General features: G+C 36.9%; 2 protein-coding genes across 3 annotated transcripts; one reads left to right on the plus strand and one right to left on the minus strand.

The window, feature by feature from the left end:
* Window positions 1-267: 267 nt before the first annotated feature.
* On the minus strand, window positions 268-3,312 carry LOC113298224. Its single transcript, XM_026546914.1, has 2 exons — window positions 2,348-3,312; window positions 268-590 (listed from the first exon to the last, which is right to left on the minus strand). Exon 1 carries the CDS (start codon window positions 3,142-3,144, stop codon window positions 2,437-2,439), a length of 708 nt encoding a protein of 235 aa, XP_026402699.1. The 5' UTR covers window positions 3,145-3,312; the 3' UTR covers window positions 268-590; window positions 2,348-2,436.
* Window positions 3,313-11,450: 8,138 nt separating this feature from the next.
* On the plus strand, window positions 11,451-19,410 carry LOC113298223 (kelch domain-containing protein 4-like). 2 transcript variants are annotated; one of them, XM_026546913.1, is made up of 20 exons: window positions 11,451-11,697; window positions 11,801-11,887; window positions 12,152-12,220; window positions 12,319-12,451; window positions 12,539-12,585; window positions 12,732-12,818; window positions 13,002-13,063; window positions 14,297-14,339; window positions 14,428-14,508; window positions 14,598-14,717; window positions 14,854-14,959; window positions 15,292-15,355; window positions 15,528-15,570; window positions 17,219-17,443; window positions 17,522-17,683; window positions 17,955-18,083; window positions 18,212-18,361; window positions 18,524-18,610; window positions 18,695-18,763; window positions 19,079-19,410. In XM_026546913.1, exons 1-20 carry the CDS (start codon window positions 11,566-11,568, stop codon window positions 19,184-19,186), a joined length of 2,004 nt encoding a protein of 667 aa, XP_026402698.1. In that variant the 5' UTR covers window positions 11,451-11,565; the 3' UTR covers window positions 19,187-19,410. The 2 variants fall into 2 exon arrangements, with proteins under 2 accessions (XP_026402698.1, XP_026402696.1); XM_026546911.1 differs by having other exon boundaries at window positions 11,452-11,697; window positions 15,289-15,355.
* Window positions 19,411-24,144: the final 4,734 nt, after the last annotated feature.

The following is a 24,144-nucleotide window of genomic DNA, read 5'->3' on the forward strand; positions in this document are numbered from 1 at the left end:
GTAGCAATGCTCCCGTGCGATAACTCACCAAACAAAATTTTATTGTTTCTAAGCTCAGCGCAACAGAAAAACTACTTTTTCAAAAACCACAGTGGAACCAAACTTATCATTTGGACTTTTTTTTTTTTTTAAAATTGTGAAGTCTGTTATTTTTTTCTTGAAACTTCCTTATATTAGAGGAAACTAGCTTCTCAGAGAATTCTGAGAAGCCATGGTAGAGTCATACATATTACAGAATGAAGTTGATAACCGAACATAGTCTTCACAAGAGGAAGAGGCATAAGTTGTGGCCATGACATGGAGTTTAGTCTTCCATTCCTGGCTCAGGGAATTACAATTAAATTTCCGAAAATAAATAAAAAGAGCAATGTTATCTTCAAGCTGCAAAATGTGGGTTGTTTGTTGGGGGGTTCTCCATTTAGTCCTCAAGATCTTCATCAGCTTCGAGTCAGCAACTTCAATGTAGCAGGTCATGTACCTGTTATGTTGATGCCATTTGAGAGCTTCAATGATCCCCACCATTGCACTTTGTTGTAGAGAGCTCACTGCTCTTTGGCAAGCCCATCCTCCTGTTGTTGCTCCATGTTCATCTGTCAAAACATTTAGCACAATAGCATTTTGAGATTGGTCTTTCCAGCAGGTGTAGCAGTGCATGGTTAATTTGGGTGATTGTTTCACAGTTTGTAAATGGTTCAGCTGCTCCAAGTTTGGAGTTCTGTTATAGGATTGATCCAAGTGTTTGGTTTTGCTGGGTTGGGTATGGGTTTTAACCAGATGAATGGTAGTAGCAGGAGGTTGTAACTTTTGTTGGAACGTTTTTAGGCATCAGGCTTTCCAGATGTGCCAAGATGTAAGAGCATAGAGCCGATTCCAATGGATTCCCGAGATTGGACTGGTAGATGTGTTGGAGATCCAAGATTGAATCCAGTTTTGAACACTTATGTTAAGATTGTCTAGTCTACAATGCACTCCAAACCAGACTGCACGACTGTAGGGGAAAGTAAGGAGGGTATGAGAATCTGTTTCATTGGGGTGGCCACATAGGGAGCAAGTTTTGTCAATGATGGTGACCCATCTACCTATTTTACTGCTAACTGGTAGGATACCACTATAGCATTTCCACACAAAGACTCTGATTCTAGGTAGGACATCAATGAACCAGATTTTCTTCCAGATTGGATTTTGAGGTGGGAGGGGTTTAGCTCCATCTTTCCAGCTTGGGGAGGATCTGAGAAGAATATGACTATGATCGGATCCTATAAGAGTAAGGTGGTAAACAAGGGATCTAGGGTATAGATTCAACCATCTAGGGTTAGCTAGGCTCTATCTAATCTAGCTTCTATGAATTCTTGACTTTCTATCTTGTTAGACCAGGTAAATGGGTAACCCACAAAGCCCAGGTCCATTAGATCATATTCATTGATTAAATTGTTGAAGAAAAGACTCTCAGTTTGGTCAACCCTATTTCCCCCATTTTTTTCCTCCTCAGTTAAAGTAAAATTTAGGTCCACTAAGACTAACCATGGGATGTCAATATTACTGGCCAACTTTTTAAAATATTCCCAGCTAGTGTGATTTCGCAATCTATAAGGGCACCTATAGGTTCCAGATATCATCCAAACATTTCCACTAGCCTTACATGTGACTAAAGCATCTATTTGACTATCGATTGTGTTGATAATAGTGAGAGACACTTTATTAGACCAAGTTAAAGCTAAACCTCCTGCAGTTCCTTTTACACCTGTGGGATTGATAATTTCTATATTCTGAAATTTGAGATTGTTGAGAAAGGATTTTATGAATGGTTGTTTATTTTTGGTTTCTTGGAGGAGAAGAATATCAGGGATATGTTCTTTAACAATATGTTTTAGGTGGTTCTGTGTGGCTGGTTTACCTAGACCTTGGCAGTTCCAAGCTAGAATGTTGAGAGACATGGTGTTCTTTTGTTGGTGATAGAGATTATAGTTGAGAGACTGTTGTAGGGTTATTTTGGTTTGAAGTAGGGGATGTAGCTTGTTGGTGGGGATATGACTTAACAGAGTCCTAAGGGGTTGTGTTATGGGATTTTCTTTGTTTTCCACTGTTTGAAGTATGGGATGTAGCTTGTTGGTGGGGATATGACTTAACAGAGTCCTAAGGGGTTGTGTTATGGGATTTTCTTTGCAGTGGTGTAGATAACAAGAGTATACAGGGATGACAGTGTTGGTAAGATCTCAGACACACAACATGTAGAAAAGTGCGTAGTATGCAGACTATATAGATCACAGGCAGTGCGAAATAAAACAATCAATATGTACTTGTTACTGTGAAGTTCAAAAAGCGATGCAGATATGAGTTGAATGTTTACCTGTATGGATTTGTTTATTACCTCCATTTGCTTATTCTGTGAACGATCTTTGGCTTCTTGTTGCAACTTACACGTCATATTTGCGACTGCTAGGCTCTTCCTCCGCATATGTACACCTTCCTCAGTGACTCTATGGAATTCTCGAACTGGAGGTGGTGGATTTTTTGTGGAATGGATGGTGTTATCATCATCTGATGGGGCATCTTGTATTGGGATGGGTTGGCTGTGGTTGGTTCAGTTACTGGCTTCCTCAATAATTGGTTTGACTCATTGATTCTTATGGATGTACTTCCTGCAGTTTTGCGAGTTATGCAATTCTTCATAACTTCCTTCATCTTTCCTTTACCTTTGTCAGCTGTAGATTTCTTTACCACCACGTATCTTGCTCTTTGCGTAACAAGGATTTCTGGTTCCACTTGATTTTTGGTGAGCTCAAGATCAATATTCTCATCTTCTGCATCATCATCTACTAGAATATCCTCCTCCTCCTCCTCCTCCTCCTCAACTTGGTTCAAGTCTTCTAGATTGGCTAACCCAATTTTCATGTTGGGATCTGCTGCACATTTTTCCATTGTGGTTTCATTTTCAGTGACTAGAAGTCCGAGGGGGGTGCTGAAAGAAAATGGGAATGGTTTCTGTGGAAGATTATTTTGGGTGTTTCTTTTTAAAGTGATGTTGGGATGTTGCTGATGGGATTTTGGGGTGGAGCTCAAGGGTTTGGTAATGAGGTATTGTAAGGTTTCTAGAGCTCCAACAGTTAATACTGTTGGTTTTTGAGAGGTGTTCCCAGTGTTCATAGCTTTTGAGGGTGGGGAAGAAGTTTTTTTTGGTTTAAAATTCTTTATTGGGTCATCAAAAAACTTTCTTGGTGGAGGTGTTGGGATAAGAGTGAAGGATTGAGATATGGATGAACCATTTCTAGTGAAAGAAGCGGGTAGAGGAAAGTCTTCTATGACAAAATTGTTTGAGAAACTGAACCCTTCAGTGAAGAAGCGCTGATTAATAGAAGGGGATTGGTTCTTGAAGGTGAAAGAAGCAGTTTTGTTGATGGGTGGTTGGGACCATTCAGTACTCGAGTTTTTATTATGCTTTGGATCAGGTCCATAAGAACTTGTTGGGCTCACAGATCTTTTGAGGGAACTGGGATTGTATAAAACGATATTGGTTTCAGCTTTAGAAGTATCATCATCTTTAGAGGAGGACCCCTGAAACATCACCGGAGCAAGGGTTGTAGTTGGAGTCTCTTCGTCGATGCTATTTCTTGGCGTGCAATTGTTTTCAGGAGATCCAACTGGGGAGATAATAGGCGTGAGAGAGATTGTGCATCGTCTTGACTTAGATGCTGACGATGAGTCAATAGAGGCAGTTGAGGCACTCTCAGTTTCATCTAAATAGCAAGGGATAACTGGATGATTGATGGTCCTGCAGACCTCACACAGATGTGGTCGACCTACATAGTAAAACTTCACTTTTACCAAATCATCTTCTTGTAAGTCTAATGGGAGATCTGGAATGAATGGTTGGTTCACACTTAAGACTATTTTGATTCTTGGAGTTTTATGTGTGAAGTTAGTATCCTTTGGATATTGGATATCCAACACAGTTCCTTTTGTTGGAAAACGATTAATAAAAAAAATAATTTTTTAAAGTTTTAATAAAAAATTATAATTTATTGTTTTATTTTGTGAATGAAACTTTTTAGTCCCACATCGTGGAGTTTCCAATATTTAGTAGTTTTAAGAAACTATATAAACCTTTTAGTCCCACATCGGGGAGTTTTTCTTCTTAAATTGTTTTATTCCATTATATAAAGAAATTCACTCCTTTTGTAAAATCTATGGGAAAGGGGTTGCTCTATATTTTAGAGGGACCCCTAAGGGAAAATATTTTATAGCGTTTTTTTTTAAGCATTCGCGATTTTCCTTAACGGTTTTTTCGGAGTTGCCAAGCTCAAGTTGAGCATCTACTACATATGCTAGTAGTAGGTGTATTAGGGTGTTTTATCCTGGAGATATCCGTCCTGTGAGGGCTATAGCATCACTCTTGAGTGTAGCCGGGCGCTAATGTCTTAAGGACAACGTGTTGAACACGTGACTCACTCTGTTTTCCAAAGTTTTGCCTTGTTGCTGTTGCGGAGATACGGGGAGCTTGTTCGTTTCGTCAAAACAATCACTTCCATTATAAAGGAGCTAAGTATCAATAACTTTTGCTTATTTGATTTTTCTTTGTTTTGATTATTGCACCCAACAATCTTAAGACATTAGTATTTGTAATAATCGAAAACGATTGATTGGTTTGTGAATCATGGATGTTAATTGTGGAGTGAAAAACAAAAACGAATTTCTGGTCAGCTGTAGAGTTTCAATTTTATCTTTTAATCTAGAAGGAATTTCGATGAACCCTTTTGACACAACGTAGTAGACATCCTGATAGTTACCCGCGTAAAATTTCAGAATTTTTGGAGTTGTAAAAGTATTTTTTATATTTTACAAAACAGAAAAACGTTTCTGAAAAATTCTGACGAGCAGAAAATTGTTGTTAACTAAATTAATTTTTGTGGGGTAACCATGAGTTTTTTGAAACGCTGATTCAAACGAAGTTTGTATATATAGATGTTATCTTCAAAACTCATATTTTACTTTCTGATTTGGAATTGTGATTTGTGAATAAAGGTGTCATCTCCGAGGGACATGGCTAATAGCCGCATGTGGTTGGAAACAAATCTTCCAAAGATGGCAAAGGTGAGAACATCGAACGCAACTCTAAGCATGGTCTTCATGATAAAGGTATATTTCGTAAACCTGAATCCGGAATTACTTTAGTTAAGGGTGAGTGTTATGTTTGTAAAATTTCTGGCCACGCGGCAGTAAATTGTAGACAACATAAAAACCTTAATAAGTAGAAAGTTAATGCTAATTTAGTTGAAACAAACTAGAACGAGTTTGGTGGCATGATGTCGGAAGTTATTTTAATAACCAATGTGAGAGACCAGTAGGTGGACTCTGGAGCCACCAAGAATGTTTGTTGAAACAGAGACCTGTTCACCTCCTATCATAGGATAGGGGATGTCGAGAAACTCTTATTGAGTAACTCATATGCAATAGAGGTTGCATAAAAGGAAAAGGTCGAGCAGAAGCTCATATCTGTAATATTCTCACATTGAATGAAGTTTTCATGTTCCGAGCATATGCGAAAATCTTGTATCTTGTTCTGTTGTAGATGGAAAAATATTTAAGATCTTAATTGAATCTGGAAAACTTGTTGTAACTAGGCAGTGATTTTTTAAGCAAGAGTTATAGGACTTTGGGTCTATATAAGCTTAACGGAAAAACTGATGATGTGAACGTAGTTGATTCTTGTGATATCTTTGTGTGATTGATTGTTTTACGTGGTAGACTTGGAACCGTAAACTTATAAGTCAATGCTTAACTGGCTAGCATAGGCTTCGTACCCAAATTTAGTTTGGATTTTGAACACAAAAGTGAAATCTGTGAAGAATCAAAATATGCTATAAAATCTTTTAGCACAAATGTTCAGAGTAATTCTAAGCCTTTAGAATTAATTCAGTTAGGCCTAGTTGACATGAGTTCAACCCAAAACCACTGTGGTAAAAGATGGTTATAACTTCCGTAGATGATTGTACGAGGTACTATCTTGTATACTTGCTTAGGATAAGGATGACGCCTTAGAAGCCTTAAGATGTATAAACTTGAAGTTGGAAACCAATTAGAAGCCTTGAACATAACAACCGTATCCTTAAGGAGATGATAATTTCCATGTTGATTAGTTCAGGATTACCTGCGGCCTTGTGGGGGGAGGCAGTCCTCTTAACTAGTATATCCTGAATAAAGTACCCTTTTAAGAATCAGATGAAACTCCATATGGTTTATGGAACGGTAGATGACCTTCTTATGAATGTGTCAAAGTGTGGGGGCGTTTGACTAAGATTGTAATTCCTCTTCCTAAAAGAACTAGATTGAAACCAAAAATGTTGATTGTGTTTTCGTATAGGGTATATTGAGTATACTTCTACAAATAGATTTTTGGTTGTGTGTTCTGATTTTTTCTGACATTGGTGTGAATATTATTACGGAATCTAGGGATGCTGAGTTCTTTGAACATGTTTATTCTAAACCTGTACCTCATTAGAGATGTGTTGTTGATCCCCTAGATTTATCTTCAAATAGTCAGAACTTATTTTAAAGGAAGATGAAGTTGATGTTGAGCCTAAGAGAAGTAAAATAATTAGACTTGAGACTTCTTATGAAACCGACTTCATAACATGCCTAGCTTAGTCTGAGCCACAGACTTGTAAAGAAGCCTTATATCTACTGAAACCCCATTCTGGTAAGAAGCTTCATTTAGTGAAATGGACTCAGTCCGTTGGAACCAGACTTGGGAGCTTGCTAGTTTACCTCCAGGTTGTAAGACCATGGGATGTAAATGAGTCTTTAAGAGGAAACGATAGGTAGATGAAACTGTGGAAAAATATTAAGCTAAGTTGGTAGCTAAAGGCTATAAACTAAAAGAAGGTGTAGATTTCCTTGATTCTAATTCAATTGTGACGGAAATTACTTCCGTTGAGATACTAATTGTTATTGCTGCCATAAAGAACGTAGAGATACATCAGATGGATGTTAAGACAGCTTTTTCTAAAACCGTGAATTAGGTAAAGAAATTTACATAGATCAACCTGAAGACTTTGTAGTGAAAGGTTGTGAATACAAAGTTTGTAATTTGAAAAATCTTTGTATGGTTTTCAAATAAGCACGTAAACAGTGACATGGAAAATTTAATCATGTGATAATGGATAGTGGATTTAAATTAATGAATCTGACAAGTATGTCTACAAGTAACTTGTTAAGGATGTCTGTGTAATTGTATGCTTGTATGTTGATGATATGCTTGATACAAACATAGATGTGATCAATTCCACTAAAAACATGCACTGAATGAGAACATTGACTTGAAAGACTTGGGCCCTTTTGATGTAATCTTAGGGATGAGGATTAGAAGATAATCAAACATTTATAAGTCTTAGTCGTTCTCATTATGTTGAGTTGTGCTTAAGAGATACAATCAGTCTGATTGTAAACCTGCTTGTACTTCGTACGATTATTCTTGTAGTCTCAAGAAAAATAAGGGTAGTGGAGTATCTTAACTTGAATACTCAAAAGTTATAGGATGTCTGATGAATTTAATGAACTGTAAGAGTCCAGACATTGCCTATATTGTGAGTAAGTTAAGTGGATATAATTGTAGTCCAGAGCAAGAGAATTCAGATGCACTGAGTAGAGTATTATGGTACCTAAAATACTCTTTTGATTTATGAAAGGTATCTTGTTGTCCTTGGGACTTTATGATGCAAACTGGATAGTTGACTCAGAGGAGTCTAAGTCTACGAGTGGATATGGTTTCACTCTAACATGTGGGTTTGTTGTTGGAAGATTTCCAAACAAACATATCGCTCAATTCATTATGGAATCTGAGAGTATTGCGTTAGATAAAGCATGAGAGGGGGCCGAGTGCCTAAGATGATTTTTAGAAGACATTCCTCTTTGGCATAGGCCTGTGCCAGCTATATCTATACATTGTGTTAGCCAAGCTATAATAGTTAAAGCTAAGAAATAACTAATCTCAATCGGCGTTATTTCCATTGATTGGATAAAGTCCAAGGAGAATATCGCGCAATCTTTGACGAAAGGTTTGTACAAAGAGATAGTTAAAAATGCATCGAGGGGGTTGGGGCTTAAGCTCATATATTAAACTTGCCATGAAGGATACTCAACCTTGCTGACTGGAGATCCCATGATCAAGGTTTCGAATGAGACAACTAATTTGTGGTGGGTAAAGGTAAACACTATCAGAGATTTTCATTCTCTGTCCCTTCCCTATGGTGTAGACGTGATAGTGTGACTGCATGTGGAGGATGACTTTTTAATAAGTCTTAATGAGTTCTATAGTTTCAATTTATTTAAGATTGAAGTGGGGTGTAGCAGTAACACTCTTTATGGAAACTCACCTATCTGAATGAGGAAGTGGGTCGCTTCCTGTGAGAATATGAGCTGATTCTCTAGAGCATTCTGAGAAACAGGATACGTCCAGGGCCAAAACGGACAAAACGGCACGAGCTTGGCAGCAATCTTGGAGATATCACCCGTGGTTGTTATCACGAATTACATCAAATGCTAGCAGTTCAAGACATAGTTCACTGTCTCTAGCAAGTAATTCTGGTAATATCTCACTAAGCAAAGGTTCAAGACCTCATGGACACCTCTGCCTAAAATGGTATTTCCTGCGTTTTTTATGTGATTTTCATTTTGATGGTTTTGGTATTACTGGAACTTAGGACCTAAAGGTCACTAAGGGTTCACTAGTTCATGCTTTTTCACTTTGGTGAAAGATACCTATAGTCTCACCATGTGAGAATTAAAGATGAAAGCTCTCAATACTATTATGATTTATGCAATCCATAGTATGACCCTGGGGTCAACACACTTTTGTGTGAGGGAGAGGACGTAGAAATGACTAGTATGATTTCAACACTTGCACGATCAGTCTGTTTGGATCGTGAGGTTGGGATGTTTATTTACCAAGATCTATCTGTGTTTTCATGTTTTATTGAGTTTTCATTCATGTGGGGGATTGTTGGAAAACGATTAATAAAAAATAATTTTTTAAAGTTTTAATAAAAAATTATAATTTATTGTTTTATTTTGTGAATGAAACTTTTTAGTCCCACATCGTGGAGTTTCCAATTTTTAGTAGTTTTAAGAAACTATATAAACCTTTTAGTCCCACATCGGGGAGTTTTTCTTCTTAAGTTGTATTTGTCAATTATATAAAGAAATTCACTACTTTTGTAAAATCTATGGGAAAGGGGTTGCTCTATATTTTAGAGGGACCCCTAAGGGAAAATATTTTATAGCGGTTTTTAAGCATTCGCGATTTTCCTTAACGGTTTTTTCGGAGTTGCCAAGCTCAAGTTGAGCATCTACTACATATGCTAGTAGTAGGTGTATTAGGGTGTTTTATCCTGGAGATATCCGTCCTGTGAGGGCTATAGCATCACTCTTGAGTGTAGCCGGGCGCTAATGTCTTAAGGACAACGTGTTGAACACGTGACTCACTCTGTTTTCCAAAGTTTTGCCTTGTTGCTGTTGCGGAGATACGGGGAGCTTGTTCGTTTCGTCAAAACAATCACTTCCATTATAAAGAAGCTAAGTATCAATAACTTTTGCTTATTTGATTTTTCTTTGTTTTTGATTATTGCACCCAACACCTTTCAATCTCTCAGCAATCAAGTGGAGGATTTTGTCATACCATTTGTCCGGAGGAAGGTTTAAAATGCAGACCCACCATGCTTCATATGACATGTCGACAAGAGCAGGATCAATGTTTGACTGGTACAATTTGAGCAGAAGAAGAAATTTGCGAAACTTTGCTGGAGATGTTTCCTTTGCTCTCCTTGCGTCATTTTGTGATTTGAAAGTTAAGACCACTCTATTTTCCTCCATTGGTCTTCCTATAATCAGTGTATCAGGTTCATAGCTTAACTGCCAGTAGATTTTTAGCTCCTTTTTTATTGTTTCAGCTCTGAAGAATTTTTTGGAATAAATCTTCCCTATAATCATGAAGTTGTTGTTTTCCTTGCTTTGTTTTCTATCTTCTGAGTTGATGACCAGTGGGGACTGTAGGGAGAGTTTTGTTTGCATTTTGTCTGTCATAACTTGATCGACAGTGAGGTGAGGTGTTTCCATTTTAGGTTGAAAAGAACTTGAGTTGCACAGGTTATTCATAATGGATTTTAGGCATGTTTCTATTGCTCTTGTGTACCAAACCATGACTTTCAGACTGAGTAGTAACAGTATTCGAGAATTCTCCCCCACAAAACACGGTAAACATAACACAGTGAAGAAAAGTAGCAGTATTCTCTGTAAATTCTTTAACGTTAACAAGCTGTCTGCCACCAAATAGTGTAATGGATGGTAAGGAGAGTTCGAGAAGTTGTTGAGTTCATTTATTATCATTTCCAAATCTAGCTCGGGGCATTGAAGGAGCGTTGACAGATAACTCGACGACTGAAACAAGTTGTTGAATATAGCTGCAATAGTGTAATTCATAACTGAACTGGAGAGGGTGAGGGGACAATGGCAGGGATTAGAGATGCGAGCAGAGAAAGGAGGAGAGAGTCACAAATGAAGCTGTACATGCAGAAATAAAAGCTCAGAGAGAGTGTTGTAAGTTTCAATGACCAAACTATACCGTACCAAGAAAGCAGGAAGTTTAAACCAGCCAGGTAAAGACCTTGACTTAGTGCAGCATATGTCAGGTGCACTTAAACACAAAATGGAGAAAAAAGTAACCTGGAGTAGGTTATACTATAAGGACAATTAAATGAGAGAAAACCAAGTTCGAAAATCGGAAGCTACCAAAACAATTGAGGGGAAGATTAAACGAGAAGAAGCTCTGATAATGACGAAACTTTAACTGTCAACACCTTTAAAAAGATTCGCAACAAATCTGCACTTAAAAGAAATCGATGAGATATAAAACTGGGACTAGATATGCATGCACAAGACAAAGGAGATTAGAAAAAACGATGAGATATAATAAAAGAGAACTGAAAAAAGCAGAAAACAAAAAGTAAATTTAAATTGAGGACTTCAGGACTGACGAAACTAGAAGATCTTCTGCTGGTTAAACAGATGCATAAGAACTAAAATGCCTCGAAAGAGCTCTATGAGTAATCTCCGATAACGAGCAAAAGCAAATTTGTCATGATTTATAAGGGGATACCAGTTCTACTAAGTATTGATACCGTTTCATATAGGACAAAAAGATCCCACCGATCCTGACCGTTGGATCGATGAAATGATATCAGCACTTAATAGAACTGGTATCCCCTTTATAAATCGTGAAATTTGCGATGACGGAATCAATCTCCCGTTTGGCAGAGCCTCACAATCTCTCTCCATTGTTTGTGCTTTGGATTCATTTGGACTCTTGGACTATGCATTTTACCTTTTTTCTCTATGGGAAAAAATAGAAAACTTCTCACCTTCTCAGCCCGGGCAAGGCCCGAAAGTATTTCCCACTTCACTGTATAAATCAAAAACCCCAAAAAGAAATCAAAATTTTCAAAACCCTAAAACCCGGCAACTTCCTGTCCCTCACTCACTCGCTTACTCACTGTAATCTTTAAACTATAGACGAGAATGGGGAAGAAAACGAAGAATCCTGGGAAAGGAAAAGAGAAGACAGAGAGAAAAACAGCCAAGGCTGATGAGAAGAGAGCTCGTAGGGACAACAAAAAAATCTCTGAAGAGGATGATATTGATGCTATCTTGGTATACTAAATTATTCCCACCCATTTCAAATCTTCAATTGGTGTGTTTGAACCCACTATTAGCATCTTGATTGATGGTATTTTTATTTTTGTTTTGCTGCTAGTTGAGTATACAGAAGGAGGAAGCAAAAAAGACAGAAATTCATATTGAAGAAAATGTTCCAAAACCTTCCCCACGCTCAAATTGTTCGGTATGCCGACCCCTAGTCTGCGTTTCTTATTACTTTTAGATCATTTTAACGCGATTGCAGTATTTTTGTTGCTCGATAGTAGCACACTCAAATTGCATACCATTAATTTGCATTTCTTGTTACTTTTAGATCATTTCTAATGCGATTACAAAAATTTTGTTTCTTGATATTGTACCACACTCAAATTTTTCAACGTGCATACAATTAATTTGTACTTGTATCTAGTTCTAGATAATTTCTAATTCCTGTAGAACATTTTTGTAGCTCAATATTAATCCGTTGAAAGAGACGGAGTTGATTATTTATGGCGGTGAATATTACAATGGAAATAAGGTATGGGTTTGTGAGGGCTTCAGTAGGATAATAAGATATGTATATTTGTTATTTTCGTTGGATTCATTAGAATGATGATTTGGAGGATGTTGTTGTAGACGTACGTATATGGTGATCTTTACCGGTATGATGTTGATAAGAACGAATGGAAGTTGATTTCAAGTCCTAATAGTCCACCTCCTCGTAGTGCTCATCAAGCTGTTGTTTGGAAAGACCATCTTTATATCTTTGGTAAACTAATCATATGGACATTTTTGATTGATTTTGCAAAAATTAACAAATTGCAGTGAATATAATTACCTCAACTTGTTTCTCTAGGTGGTGAATTCACATCTCCAAATCAAGAGCGCTTCCATCACTATAAGGTAATGAAGGAATCTTTTCTTTATTTGATTAAGCATGTAGCGCCTATAGGTTGGCTTTCTGTCTGTAAATGGTTTTGGTTGTTTTTAATATATTGATCTTACAATTTCTAAGTTGTTGAATGATTTTTATTTTTTTTTCGTTGCAGGACTTTTGGATGTTAGACCTAAAAACAAATCAATGGGAACAAATTAATCTAAAAGGGTGTCCGAGTCCACGCTCAGGTCATCGCATGGTACATTATAATGTCCCTATGGTCTTTATTTATTTATTATATTTTTTTTGCAGTTGGTTAAATGCACTTGTAATGAGGAGAATCTTTGATAACATATTGTAGCTTAGTTTTTAATCCTTACTGTACTTCTGAAAGTGACTTATGAATGATATTATCAGATTCTTTTGTTCCTATGCCTTATAGGTGCTGTACAAGCATAAGATTGTCGTGTTTGGTGGCTTCTACGACACTCTTAGAGAAGTGAGGTTTGTTCTTTTGGTCCTTATGGAACATCATTTGTCTTAAGAGGCTGTTGATTTAATGATGTATGGTAAATACTGTTGGATTTTTCTTTGCTCGTTTGTTATGCAGGTGTCTACTTGAACCAATTATATTCTTTTAGCACTCCTGAAAACCTTGCGTAAAAAGACACTATCTTAAGCATGAACAACATCTACTATAGGTTTCCAAGTTGCTCTTTTGTCCAATTACCAGGTGTATCTGGAAAGCTAAAAACATGGGTGAAGAGAGGATAACTAAGATTTCATTGAAATCAAACTTTGTTGAGAAAAAATGCTAACAAAATATAAGAACTGTAGGTCTAAGGGAGATGTGAAAATTTTAAGTGTCTTTCATATTAGAGATAAATATGTCTAAGCCCAAGCACTATGGTTGGTGTTTTAGCTTGGCTATAGCTTAAGTACAGTGAAATCCGCTTTAATGTGGGCATTTCGCTTCGCTTTGCTACAAAAAAAAAGTGGATCAGATCTGATCCACTTTGTAGCTAAGCGATGCCTCACGGAAACTTTGAGTTTCCGTTTTTAGGTCCAAACTGACTTTGTGGACGGATACTGAAATTCCGTATTCAAAAATTTCAGTATTAACCTATTTTTACTCCTAATTTTTCACTGTTAACTCTTTTATTTTACTAAAATTCCTTTTCTTTCCTATTATATCTCCATTTTTTCCTATTAATTTTTTTTTACATAAATGATGAGAAAAAAATAAAATGGAACTATTTGCACGGAAACTGAATTTCCGTCTATAATAGCTAAGCGATGCCCCTCCCCCATAGTGAGGTTCACAGTGCACCTTCACTTCATTTCTCTTGGGCTACATTTAAGCTATAGCCAAGCGAAACGCCCAACCATAGCGCTTGGCCTAAGTGGTGAGGTAAAATCTTGCCTATATCTTTACTTCAAACAACTAACAGTTTGCAATCGTAAAAGAAAGAACCTTACCCTTGGGCTGTAAGGTTTAAGGGATACGAATATATCAAGAGGAAGCCCCTTAGGGTGTGCTTGGATAAAAGAGAATCTTTTGTATAATATGCATTTGAAAGGGACCACTATGTTGCGAAAATTTTGAGTTCCTGGTGCTTGATGGTCTTGTTGATGGCTGGATGGTTTATGTAGATGATTTATCTCGTTTACAAATTAAGCCTGTGTTGTTGTGGACATGTTTTGTGGTTAACAGACTGCTGATTTGGTTTTGTCCAGGTATTTTAACGATCTCCATGTATTTGACCTGGATACGTACAAGGTGAATACCCTAGGCAAATGGCCAGCTTTTTCTTCTCTTATGATTAATCTTTTTACCTACTTTTAAACGTTAATGAGATGAATCCCAGTGGCAAGAAGTAAAACCCCGGCTTGGATGCATATGGCCAAGTGCTAGGAGCGGTTTTCAGTTTTTTGTTTTCCAAGATGAGGTGAGATATATAACAATCTTGCTTGTCTTAACACGTTTTCCATGAGTGATTTGTTTACATCTGTAGTAATTCTTTTTGTTTTGGTGCAGATATTTTTGTATGGGGGATACTCCAAAGAAGTATCATCTGATAAAAATAATAGCTCTGAGAAGGGAATTGTTCACACAGATTTGTGGTCTCTTGATCCGAGAACTTGGGAATGGAACAAGGTTCTTATACTTAGAATTTCTGTTAATTTTCCCTTCAGTATCTGTAATACCTTATGTACAGACATCCATGGCCTACTTCCACCGTGATGTGTTTTTATTGTATATATCTAATGCAGCCATATTCTTCTTACCGCAGGTAAAGAAGAGTGGGATGCCTCCTGGACCTCGTGCTGGGTTCACCATAGCTGTGCACAAAAAACGGGCTTTATTATTTGGGGGTGTAGTAGATATGGAAATTGAAGGTCTGTTTACTTTCTGATTTGCAAGGCACTACAACATGACTATGTGCTATAACTCTTAATTTTATTTTGCAATGTGCCTCTTCTGTAAGTGTAGATTGTGCCAGTTCTCTTTAGATGCCAATTGGCACTTCTCGTAGAAGTTAGTAATGTCCAAAACTGGTATAAGTGCTCACAGTATAAGCAAAAACGATTTTGTGTCAAGAGAGAAAGGAGCTGCTAGAAAGCAATCCAGCTTGAAGACTACATTCATAACCTTTTAGATGCTGAGTTAATGTCATGAATCTCATGATGGTTTTGCTAATATTGACATTAGTTTTTCATTTTCTCAGCAGGTGATGTTATGATGAGTTTGTTCTTGAATGAACTTTATGGGTTCCAGATGGACAGCCATCGATGGTATGTTTCTTTTCTTCCATGTATAGGTATGCTGAACTTATTATGTTATTATACATATTATATGTATTATAGAGGCAGAACACTGTATCTTCTGTGTATGGTAATTGATAACTTAATCTGATTCCAAGTGCTGCTGTTTTGAGGCCCAGTCTCATTCTTCTCTTGCATCCAGGTATCCATTAGAGCTGCGGAAGGAGAAATCGACTAAAGATAAGGTATTTCTGTAATATTGAAATATATTCTCTCCTGAAAAGTTTCCTACGTGATGTATTTAAGTCATGGTTTCGTGATATATAAAAATACTGTATATTCACTATGGCAATCTCACCCACCTGAAGATATAGAAATTGAAAAACTTTCTTGAGTGATGCCATAAATAGTCTCAACTCTCTCTCCTCATATAGACTGTTATCTCGTTATGCTTTAGCAACAAATTTGATTAACTTAACTTAATCTCTGGTTGACTTAAGTTAAGCTGGGTTAATCCGAACTAAAGTGTTACTTAAAGTTTTAATCATGCACTTAAACTTGTGTATGGTTAATGCCACATCAAGTGAGGTAGCTTAAAGATAGCATTAGGTGTTCAGTGTCCTCTAGCCTAGTAATGAGGATTCCTTCCTAGCATCTTGCCAAGTACAGGGAAATAGAAGTAGAAGTTCAAGTCATTACCTAGTAGTAATAAGACTATCTATCGATTTCTTCTTGCGAACTCTGTTTATAGTACGCACCATTATGGTTATTAACAAGGCTATCTATCTAATTCTTCTTGCAAACTCTGTTTATACTATGCACCATCATGCTTATTGTTGTTGTAGAGTATGTTACTTCTTGGCATTCAGTATATTTCAGCACAAAATGAAATTGGAAACCTAAACTAAATTATGTTGAGGAGCTGAATTTTTTTACGAAGACTACTTAGATTTTGTATAATCGATGTCCAAAAGTTTATCCCTTTGACTGCCTCGTATAAGTGGGAAAATGCCCTGTTACCATTTTCTTGTACTGGCACTCAACTTTCACTGCTTGCCGTCTTGATATGTTTTTCTCTGTTGTCACTTGTAGTCGTCAATTTTTACTTAGAAATTGAGCTCCTTAAATATCATAGTTTAGTTACATGATTATAAGCTTACCTCATGTTGAATCAGAATTTCTCTAGAATTATCATACTCCACAGCTTTTATTAACTACAGATGGTAGTGTAAAACAACTCATACACGTTCAAAATGGAATTCTATAGTAATCTTAGTAAGTTAACTTTAAACACTAATGCAAGTATAGAAGCACATTAGCATCACTGATGATTTCATGACATGGACTTCTACTTCTATGTTCTTATGCTTAAGATGATGGAAGAAAACTTGCTTTTGTGCAAGAGGCTAGAAGAGAGTCCTTGTCAGGCTTATTATGTCCTCCAACCTTTCCATCATGATTTGGAGAGACACCTCATAGTAGACAAAGAACATCTCATGGTATCTTAAGCTACCTTTTACCCCTCCTCACTAGTTTTATGCATTCAATCCATTGGTGCTGTTCAACTAGTTACATTTCTCCCCAGTTTGTGATGCGTATAGAAGGATAGGAGAATCACAAACATATTTATGACATGGACTTCTACATTTAACTAATCATGCTTAAGATGATGGGATATGCGAGAGGCTAAAAGAAAGACCTATGCTGCCATATGTCCTCCAACCTTTCCATCATGAATTGGAGGAACACCTCATAGTAGGCCAAGAACACCTCATGGTATCTTTAAGCTACCTTACAAATTGAATCTAGAAATAACCGTTAACGACCATAAGTGCATGTTACTATTGCATTTGATGAATTTGTAGTTCAAGTGTCTGTTCAATGATTCTACAGAAGAAGTTGGACCAACAATTGAGTGGTAGCTCTCTTGAGAAAGGAAAAGCAGACGGAAGCGTAGACAATGATGAAGAAGTGCCTGATTTTGGAAATGGCAATGATGAGATAACTAAAAGTTTTACAAAGAAAATTTCTGTAAATGATGCCGTTGCTGATGTTTCCAAGGAAAAGGCTCAGGAACACTGTAATAGTGCTGACCCGCAAACAAGCATTTCAGTCGAGGTTAGTTGCACTAACATATTTCTACAGAAAACATTTAGTTCCTCCACCAAACTGATTTATTGAACTATTTTTGTTTAGGTAGTGAAGCCTTGTGGACGTATTAATTCCTGCATGGTAGTGGGAAGAGATACATTATATGTTTATGGGGGCATGATGGAAATCAAAGATCAAGAAATCACTCTTGATGATTTGTACACTCTAAATCTCAGCAAACTTGATGAGTGGAAGTGCATTATACCGGTTTGTTATATTTTACTGTATGCTATTTTGGTGCTATGCACTAATTGTCATTTATATATTGTTATTCGCATGATAAGGTTTTCATGGTTTTAATCATATTCATAATGATTTAAACCCTAAAATGTTGCCGGATAGAAAAGACCCATTCATTCATGTTAACATCACAAATAAACTATGTTATCTCTGTGACCAACGAGCATTCCATACTTAACTCGAAATAAGTACCAAAGGCTGAGAAACACCAACCAGTAACCCATTTGTATAATTCCAGGCAACAGAGTCTGAATGGATGGAAGTTTCAGACGATGAAGATGAGGATGATGATGAAGAAGATTCTGATGATGAGGAAGCAAATAGCGAGAGCGACAGTGATGAGACAGATGAGGATGGTGATGTTGAGGTAATGTTAGTCAACTGCAAATTCTGCTGGTCATAAGTTGGTGTTTCAATGCTTTTTTCCTTCAGGGTCCATGGCTTACTGTCTATTTATTTTACTTTTCCTCAAATCTGTGCATGTTCAACGTCAAGATGAACGATGGTGGAAAAGCACTTGAAACAGAAGAAGCTGTTGCTATATTGAGGGGAGAGAAAAAGAAACTTCGCCGAAAGGAGAAGCGTGCCAGAATAGAACAAATCAGAGCAAACCTTGGTCTTTCAGATTCACAAAGGACTCCTGTGGTAGGTTCTCTTGACCAATTTACATTTTGTTCCAAGCCCACCATGAAGTCCATATTTACGTTTGGTCCAGACTTCAAAGCATATTGGAAAGTTGTATCTAGTTTCTTGTCTCTCTGTGTTCACTTCATTTGGTAACCATTTATTTTGTACATATATGTGAAGCCTGGAGAATCCTTGAGGGAATTTTATAAACGAACGAATATGTACTGGCAAATGGCTGCTCATGAACACACTCAACATACTGGAAAGGTCAGGCTTTGAATATTTTTAAAACCTTAAAATGTGCATGCCTGGTATCCTAATATTGACACACTTTGCATGCTGGAACTGTAGGAGCTCCGTAAAGATGGTTTTGACCTTGCTGAATCACGATTCAAAGAGCTGAAGCCAATTCTTGATGAGGTAACCTTATACTTCTTTTTTCAATGACATCAAAATCTGCGGGAACCTTATACCTCATGGTTTTAAATATAATGCATAATATTATACCGCAAACTTTCTTCTCATCAAGGTTTTGCGTAACTGTTTGTTGAGGCCATATTTTAGCTACGCGCCTTTACTATTAAACATATACTCATTATTAATCTGTTATGTACATGATAAGCAAAAAATGTAAAAACCATTCCATCTCTACAATGTTCTTTTTTTAAACAATGATCTTGTTGGTTCCATTTATCGCATTTTAATGTTACCTGTTTTTCTTTTGCTTCCGTTCAGTTGGCGATATTAGAAGCAGAACAAAAGGCTGAAGAGGCAGAAGGAGCCGAGACTAGTTCCGGAAAGAGAAACAACAAAAACAAAAAGAACAAAGCACCACTAAGGTAGTGCAATTATTACCATATGCATGCAGTGGTCAGAGTATGTCTTCAGTTTTGTTTAAATTATTTCCAAGTTGCAAGTTTTATATTATATGTAATTGCACAGACAAAACCAAAACCAGAGCCAAGCTACACTTCTTTGGCATGTTTGATGTTACCATAAGGTTTCTCTTTTTCTGTCTAATTGTATTGTATCTTTCATTATATTAAAATCCAATTCATTTGGGATTCTGTTTCTGTGGCCAACATTACATATGGTGATAAAAATTTAGTAGCAGAAAATTTGATGTCATTTTTTAAAGAGAAGATTGTGATTTACATGTGCAAATGTGTGATGAATCACGAGATATTAGGGTACACATGTGAACCAGCTCACCACCTTCACAGACTTTTGTTTTAGGTGGGGTAACATGAGCACCTGAGGTTCATGTGAAATGTTGACTGATTTAGAGTGTGATTGTATATAGTTTAAGGTGTGTTTGGTTTTGCTGACTAGGTAGCTTAAAATCTGACGGGGGTTCAAGCCAGATGTCAGACTGTCTATTATTCAAAATGTGATACGTCTGAACCAGATCTTATTCAGATTTGAGTCAGCTGTACTCTACAGGTCGTATGCAGCATGCACCCTGGTGGTCAGATTCAAGCTGAGTTCGGTTCTGCAGAAAACAAACACTACATTGTGTTACTAGTACAAGCATATGTACTTTCGTTTGACTTCATTTGGAGGAGATCTTGATTTTTAGGCATTTTACTTTAATTGGTTTATGTATTATGAGATTTCTTGGATACTGTTTGCCTACAAATAATTGAATCCATGAAAAGTTGTAGTATAAAATTGAACCCTGATTTTGGGCATACCAAAATCTTTGAAGGCATACCACATGAAGACAAAAAAGGTTGTGAAATAGCATAAACTATCTTAATCGTAAAGGTTGTGAAATTTTAAGCCGAATTGTTCATATACACTTACAGGAAGCTTTTGTGATGAACAATTCGGCTAAAAATGCAACTCAATTTTGAGCCGAACCCAACACTGTAACCGTCATTTAATCGATGAAAAACAACAAATAGGAGATTGGGTTTGTAAAACTTACTTTCTTATCCTTATTTCCGGAATTGGAGATGCAGTTGGTTCAGTTTCTGGTTCAATTGGTGGTTGATTTTCAGTTTCTGCACCTTCATCTTCAATTGGTTCTTCTTCTTCAATTGATGGATTAGAAGACGATTTGGTTTGCCTAGTCCCTAGTTTTCTTTGTACGAGTCATTATGTGGTTGAGTTTAATCGACGATCAAATTTTTACGAATCGACAATTAATCACGATGATGAATTTTTTTTCCGCAGGAGGGGGAAGAGTTCGGTTAGAGGAGGAAGAAGAAGAAGAGATGTTAAGGGAAACTGATTTTGATAGGAAACTGATTTTAAATTTTTATATTAAGGGTATATAGGTAATTGAACTACCCATAGGGTATCCCTTATAAGGTCACCCAAGATGGGACTATTGTTTTGTATGCGTTGAAAGATTTTGGTATGCCCAAAATCAGGGTTCATAAAATTGGTTTTGGTTATCTTTTTCAATTTGTTGGTGGCCCATCAATCTAATCAGCTTAAAAACAAAACAATGTATGATGGAGGGAGTGAGTATATATCTCTAGAAGGCAAGAATGGGATATGGAGGTGTTGATGTTAGGAACCCACTTGAGAAAAACACACCTCCCCAATCTCACTTTTAAAAGGGAGTTTGGATCTGATGTTGAATCTTTTACAGCTAAATGACAAGGAAATCACGTACTAGTTAGTCCCTCTCAACTCAACGGCCCCACTGGCCTAACACTCTGCCGAATCGATCACTAAATAGGGCACAAATGGTTGTCGAACAACTTAACTTAGCTTCTGGTTACCTTGCAAAGTCTCAACACTGCCACTCGTTCCTTAAACCAAGATATTGTGGTGATTAGGGTATCTGGTCTATCATTGGGATTAAGAATGGTTAGCTGGGTCTACCTCCTCACACCCGGGGAAACTCCATGTACAAATGTCGGTTTTGTTCTAAAACTAAAATCACCAGTTCTTTTTTGATGGCTTGTGAGATGGGTTCTTCTACTTAACCGGCCATCTAGTTGAGAAAGGGCCATTGTTTTGAAAACTTATGATTGTTTCCTGCATATCACCTACTATGGTTGGTAGATGAGATGGAAGTACTGTTGGAATCATGGTAACATATGATTAAGTGTATTGATGAGTTATAACTTGATCAAGTACATTTGTTTTTGATTATTAAGTTCTAACTAAAAAACTACACCGTCTTCTGCTAATCCTTTTTCTTTAGCAGGATAACTGCCCCTATATTAGACCCTTAGTGGCTTCGTCCATGTGTTCAATGATATTGAAGATTATTATTGGGGCGTCACATTCTATTAGAGGGGCGTCATCTAATAGGATAAAAACGGATCACCCTTAAGTAATTTCAAAAACCCCTTATCTCAAATAATTGTGTAATGACCAAACAATCCTTATTTATTTAGTTAATTTTAATTAAATTTAATTATTATCTAATTAAATTAAGAAGATGAATTTTGATATATATTTGTAAAGTCTGGGACAAAAGTTATGTGGGAAAAAAACTAGAGAGGAGGAAAAAGAAAAAATTGGAGATTTTTTTTCAAAACCTAGATTGTTTGATTTACTCAACAAAAATGGATGAAACAAATTACAAATTCGAGGTGGGTGAATCTTTGTATGATAGAGAAAACAAATTTTACATTCCTCATGTTGGAGACCAAGAGATTGATGATTTGTTAGATGGTAGAGAGGGTTTAACACAAAGTGATGATGAATCTCCACCAATTGAAGAAATAAATCAACAAAGTGAAGAACCAATGGTTGAAAATCAACAGGTACACCTCTAAACTGTCTCCTATGGGTTCAATTTCGCTCAAAACTAGCTTAATTACGTAAAAAAATTCAGATTTTTAGACTTTCATGGCAGATTACGTCTGGGTTGGGCTTGGTTTCCAACCGTAAGCTAGTTTTACGCCTGGGTTTGGAAGAGGGTTTGGTCTTCTTACCAACCGTAAGTTGGGTTTACGCCTAGGTTTGGGATAAATCCGAGCATAACTGGTTTCCAATAGGACAAAACTTGATAATTACGCCTAGGTTAGATTCATCCAAAACACATACGTAAATAGTTTTTGCATGGGTATTTATTACTTGTTTTACGTCTTGGTTAGGATTTTGGATTCCCAAACGTAAGTGAGGACGTCTAGGGTATATTTTCATCGTTTCCAACCGTAATTGAAAACGTCTAGGTTAGAGGTTGAATTTTTCAACCGTAGCCCTTCCTATGCCTAAAACGTCTGGGTCCGTGTACCTTATAACCTGGACGTAATTCTAGTATTCTTTCTTCTTTTTTTGTATAATATTGTGATATTTTGGTTGATAGATTGTGCTTCCACCTAGCCCAATGCCTTCTCAACCTAATGCAAACGAAATTCTAACCAAAGATTCATCCCATCACTATTTGAATGACTTGGTAAGTGTTTTTTTTTCTTTTTTGAAACTAATGGAAAGATATGTTGCTCATTCACTATGTTTTTGTTTTTTTACTAACTTTGAGTTTTTGGAACATGTAGAGATGGAAAGATAAAGAAGATGCAAAGAAATGGGCTAGAGAACGTGGCAAGTCAATTATGTGTGTTATAGTTTGTAATGGATCAACAAATGACCGCCACTTTCAAATGGTTTGCGAGTGTAGTGGAGAAATTAAAAGTCATGTGAAAAAGGGTACCGTATATGAACCAAAGACGAATAGAAAGAATACTACTTTCACTAAGAAGACTAAATGCCTGTTCAAGCTTCAATTCAAGCAGAACAAGAAAAGTGTGAAAAGTGAGGAGTGGTATTGGTATTTGGAGAAAGTTGTATGCGGTTGTCATAACCATCCCATACCGGATACTTTGCTATCCCATCCTTATGCGGCGCGGCTTAATGATGAAGAAAAACTCATTGTAAGTTCCATGACGGAAAACCGTATGAAACCTCTTGATATACTTGGTCATATAAAGCTCGTAAACCCAAAGAATGTTTCTACTTTGCCAACCATCTACAACACCAAAAAAAAATTGAAAAATCAACAATGTGAAAATAGAAATCAAATGCAAAAATTAAGGCATTTGGGGGAGAAGTATAATTACTCGGTTTTCCATAATGAAGATGAGGATGAACAAATAAAGAATCTCATATTGGCTCATCCCGAGTTTATACAATTGGCGCGGTGCTCCAATCAATTACTTTTAATGGATTGAACGTACAAGACCAACAAGTATGAGATGCCGGTGTTGAACATTGTTGGACAAACTTCCACCAACTCTCCGTTTAGTGTCGCGTTTTTCTTCTTGGAAAATGAGCTTGAAGAGAGTTATGTGTGGGCACTAAAACAAGTGAAGTTATTCTACGTAGAGGGATATACTCCAAAGGTGATTGTCATCGACAAGGAACAAGCATTGTTGAATGCAATAGAGAGGGTTTTCCCGGATGCTCATCACCTTCTTTGCACGTTCCACCTAGGGAATAACATTGAGACTAAATGTAAGACCATCATTCGTCCAACAAAGAAAAATCAAATGAAAAGAATAAAGAAACTACCGGTTGATCAACAAAAGGAAGCCAAAGAGAAATTTAAGAAGGATGATGGGTTGGCGGAACTAAGATGGGATAGTTTCCAAAAGGATTGGGAAGCCATGGCATATTCTCTCACCGTGGAAGACTATGAACAACGATCTCGTATGGTATTGGCTAGTTTGAGAAGTTATCCAACTATGGTGAAATACTTGGTGGACAATTGGTTGGATCCGCACAAAGAGAAGTTCGTAGCCGCATTCACAAACCAGTATAGACACTTCGACAACCAAGCTACAAATACGGTGGAATCGTCTCACAACCGGTTGAAGAAGAAGCTTCATAATGGT

This window comes from Papaver somniferum, chromosome 7, assembly GCF_003573695.1.
Source record: "Papaver somniferum cultivar HN1 chromosome 7, ASM357369v1, whole genome shotgun sequence".
Lineage (NCBI taxonomy): Eukaryota > Viridiplantae > Streptophyta > Magnoliopsida > Ranunculales > Papaveraceae > Papaver > Papaver somniferum.

What these genes read in the sequence shown, in the direction of transcription:
- LOC113298223 (XM_026546911.1), top strand. Translation starts at nt 11,566, where the DNA reads ATGGGGAAGAAAACGAAGAATCCTGGGAAAGGAAAAGAGAAGACAGAG. An exon ending in AGACCATCTTTATATCTTTG is followed by an intron (nt 12,452 to 12,538) that starts GTAAACTAATCA and finishes TTGTTTCTCTAG; the next exon opens with GTGGTGAATTCACATCTCCA. An exon ending in AGCGCTTCCATCACTATAAG is followed by an intron (nt 12,586 to 12,731) that starts GTAATGAAGGAA and finishes TTTTCGTTGCAG; the next exon opens with GACTTTTGGATGTTAGACCT.
- LOC113298224 (XM_026546914.1), bottom strand. Translation starts at nt 3,144, where the DNA reads ATGAACACTGGGAACACCTCTCAAAAACCAACAGTATTAACTGTTGGA.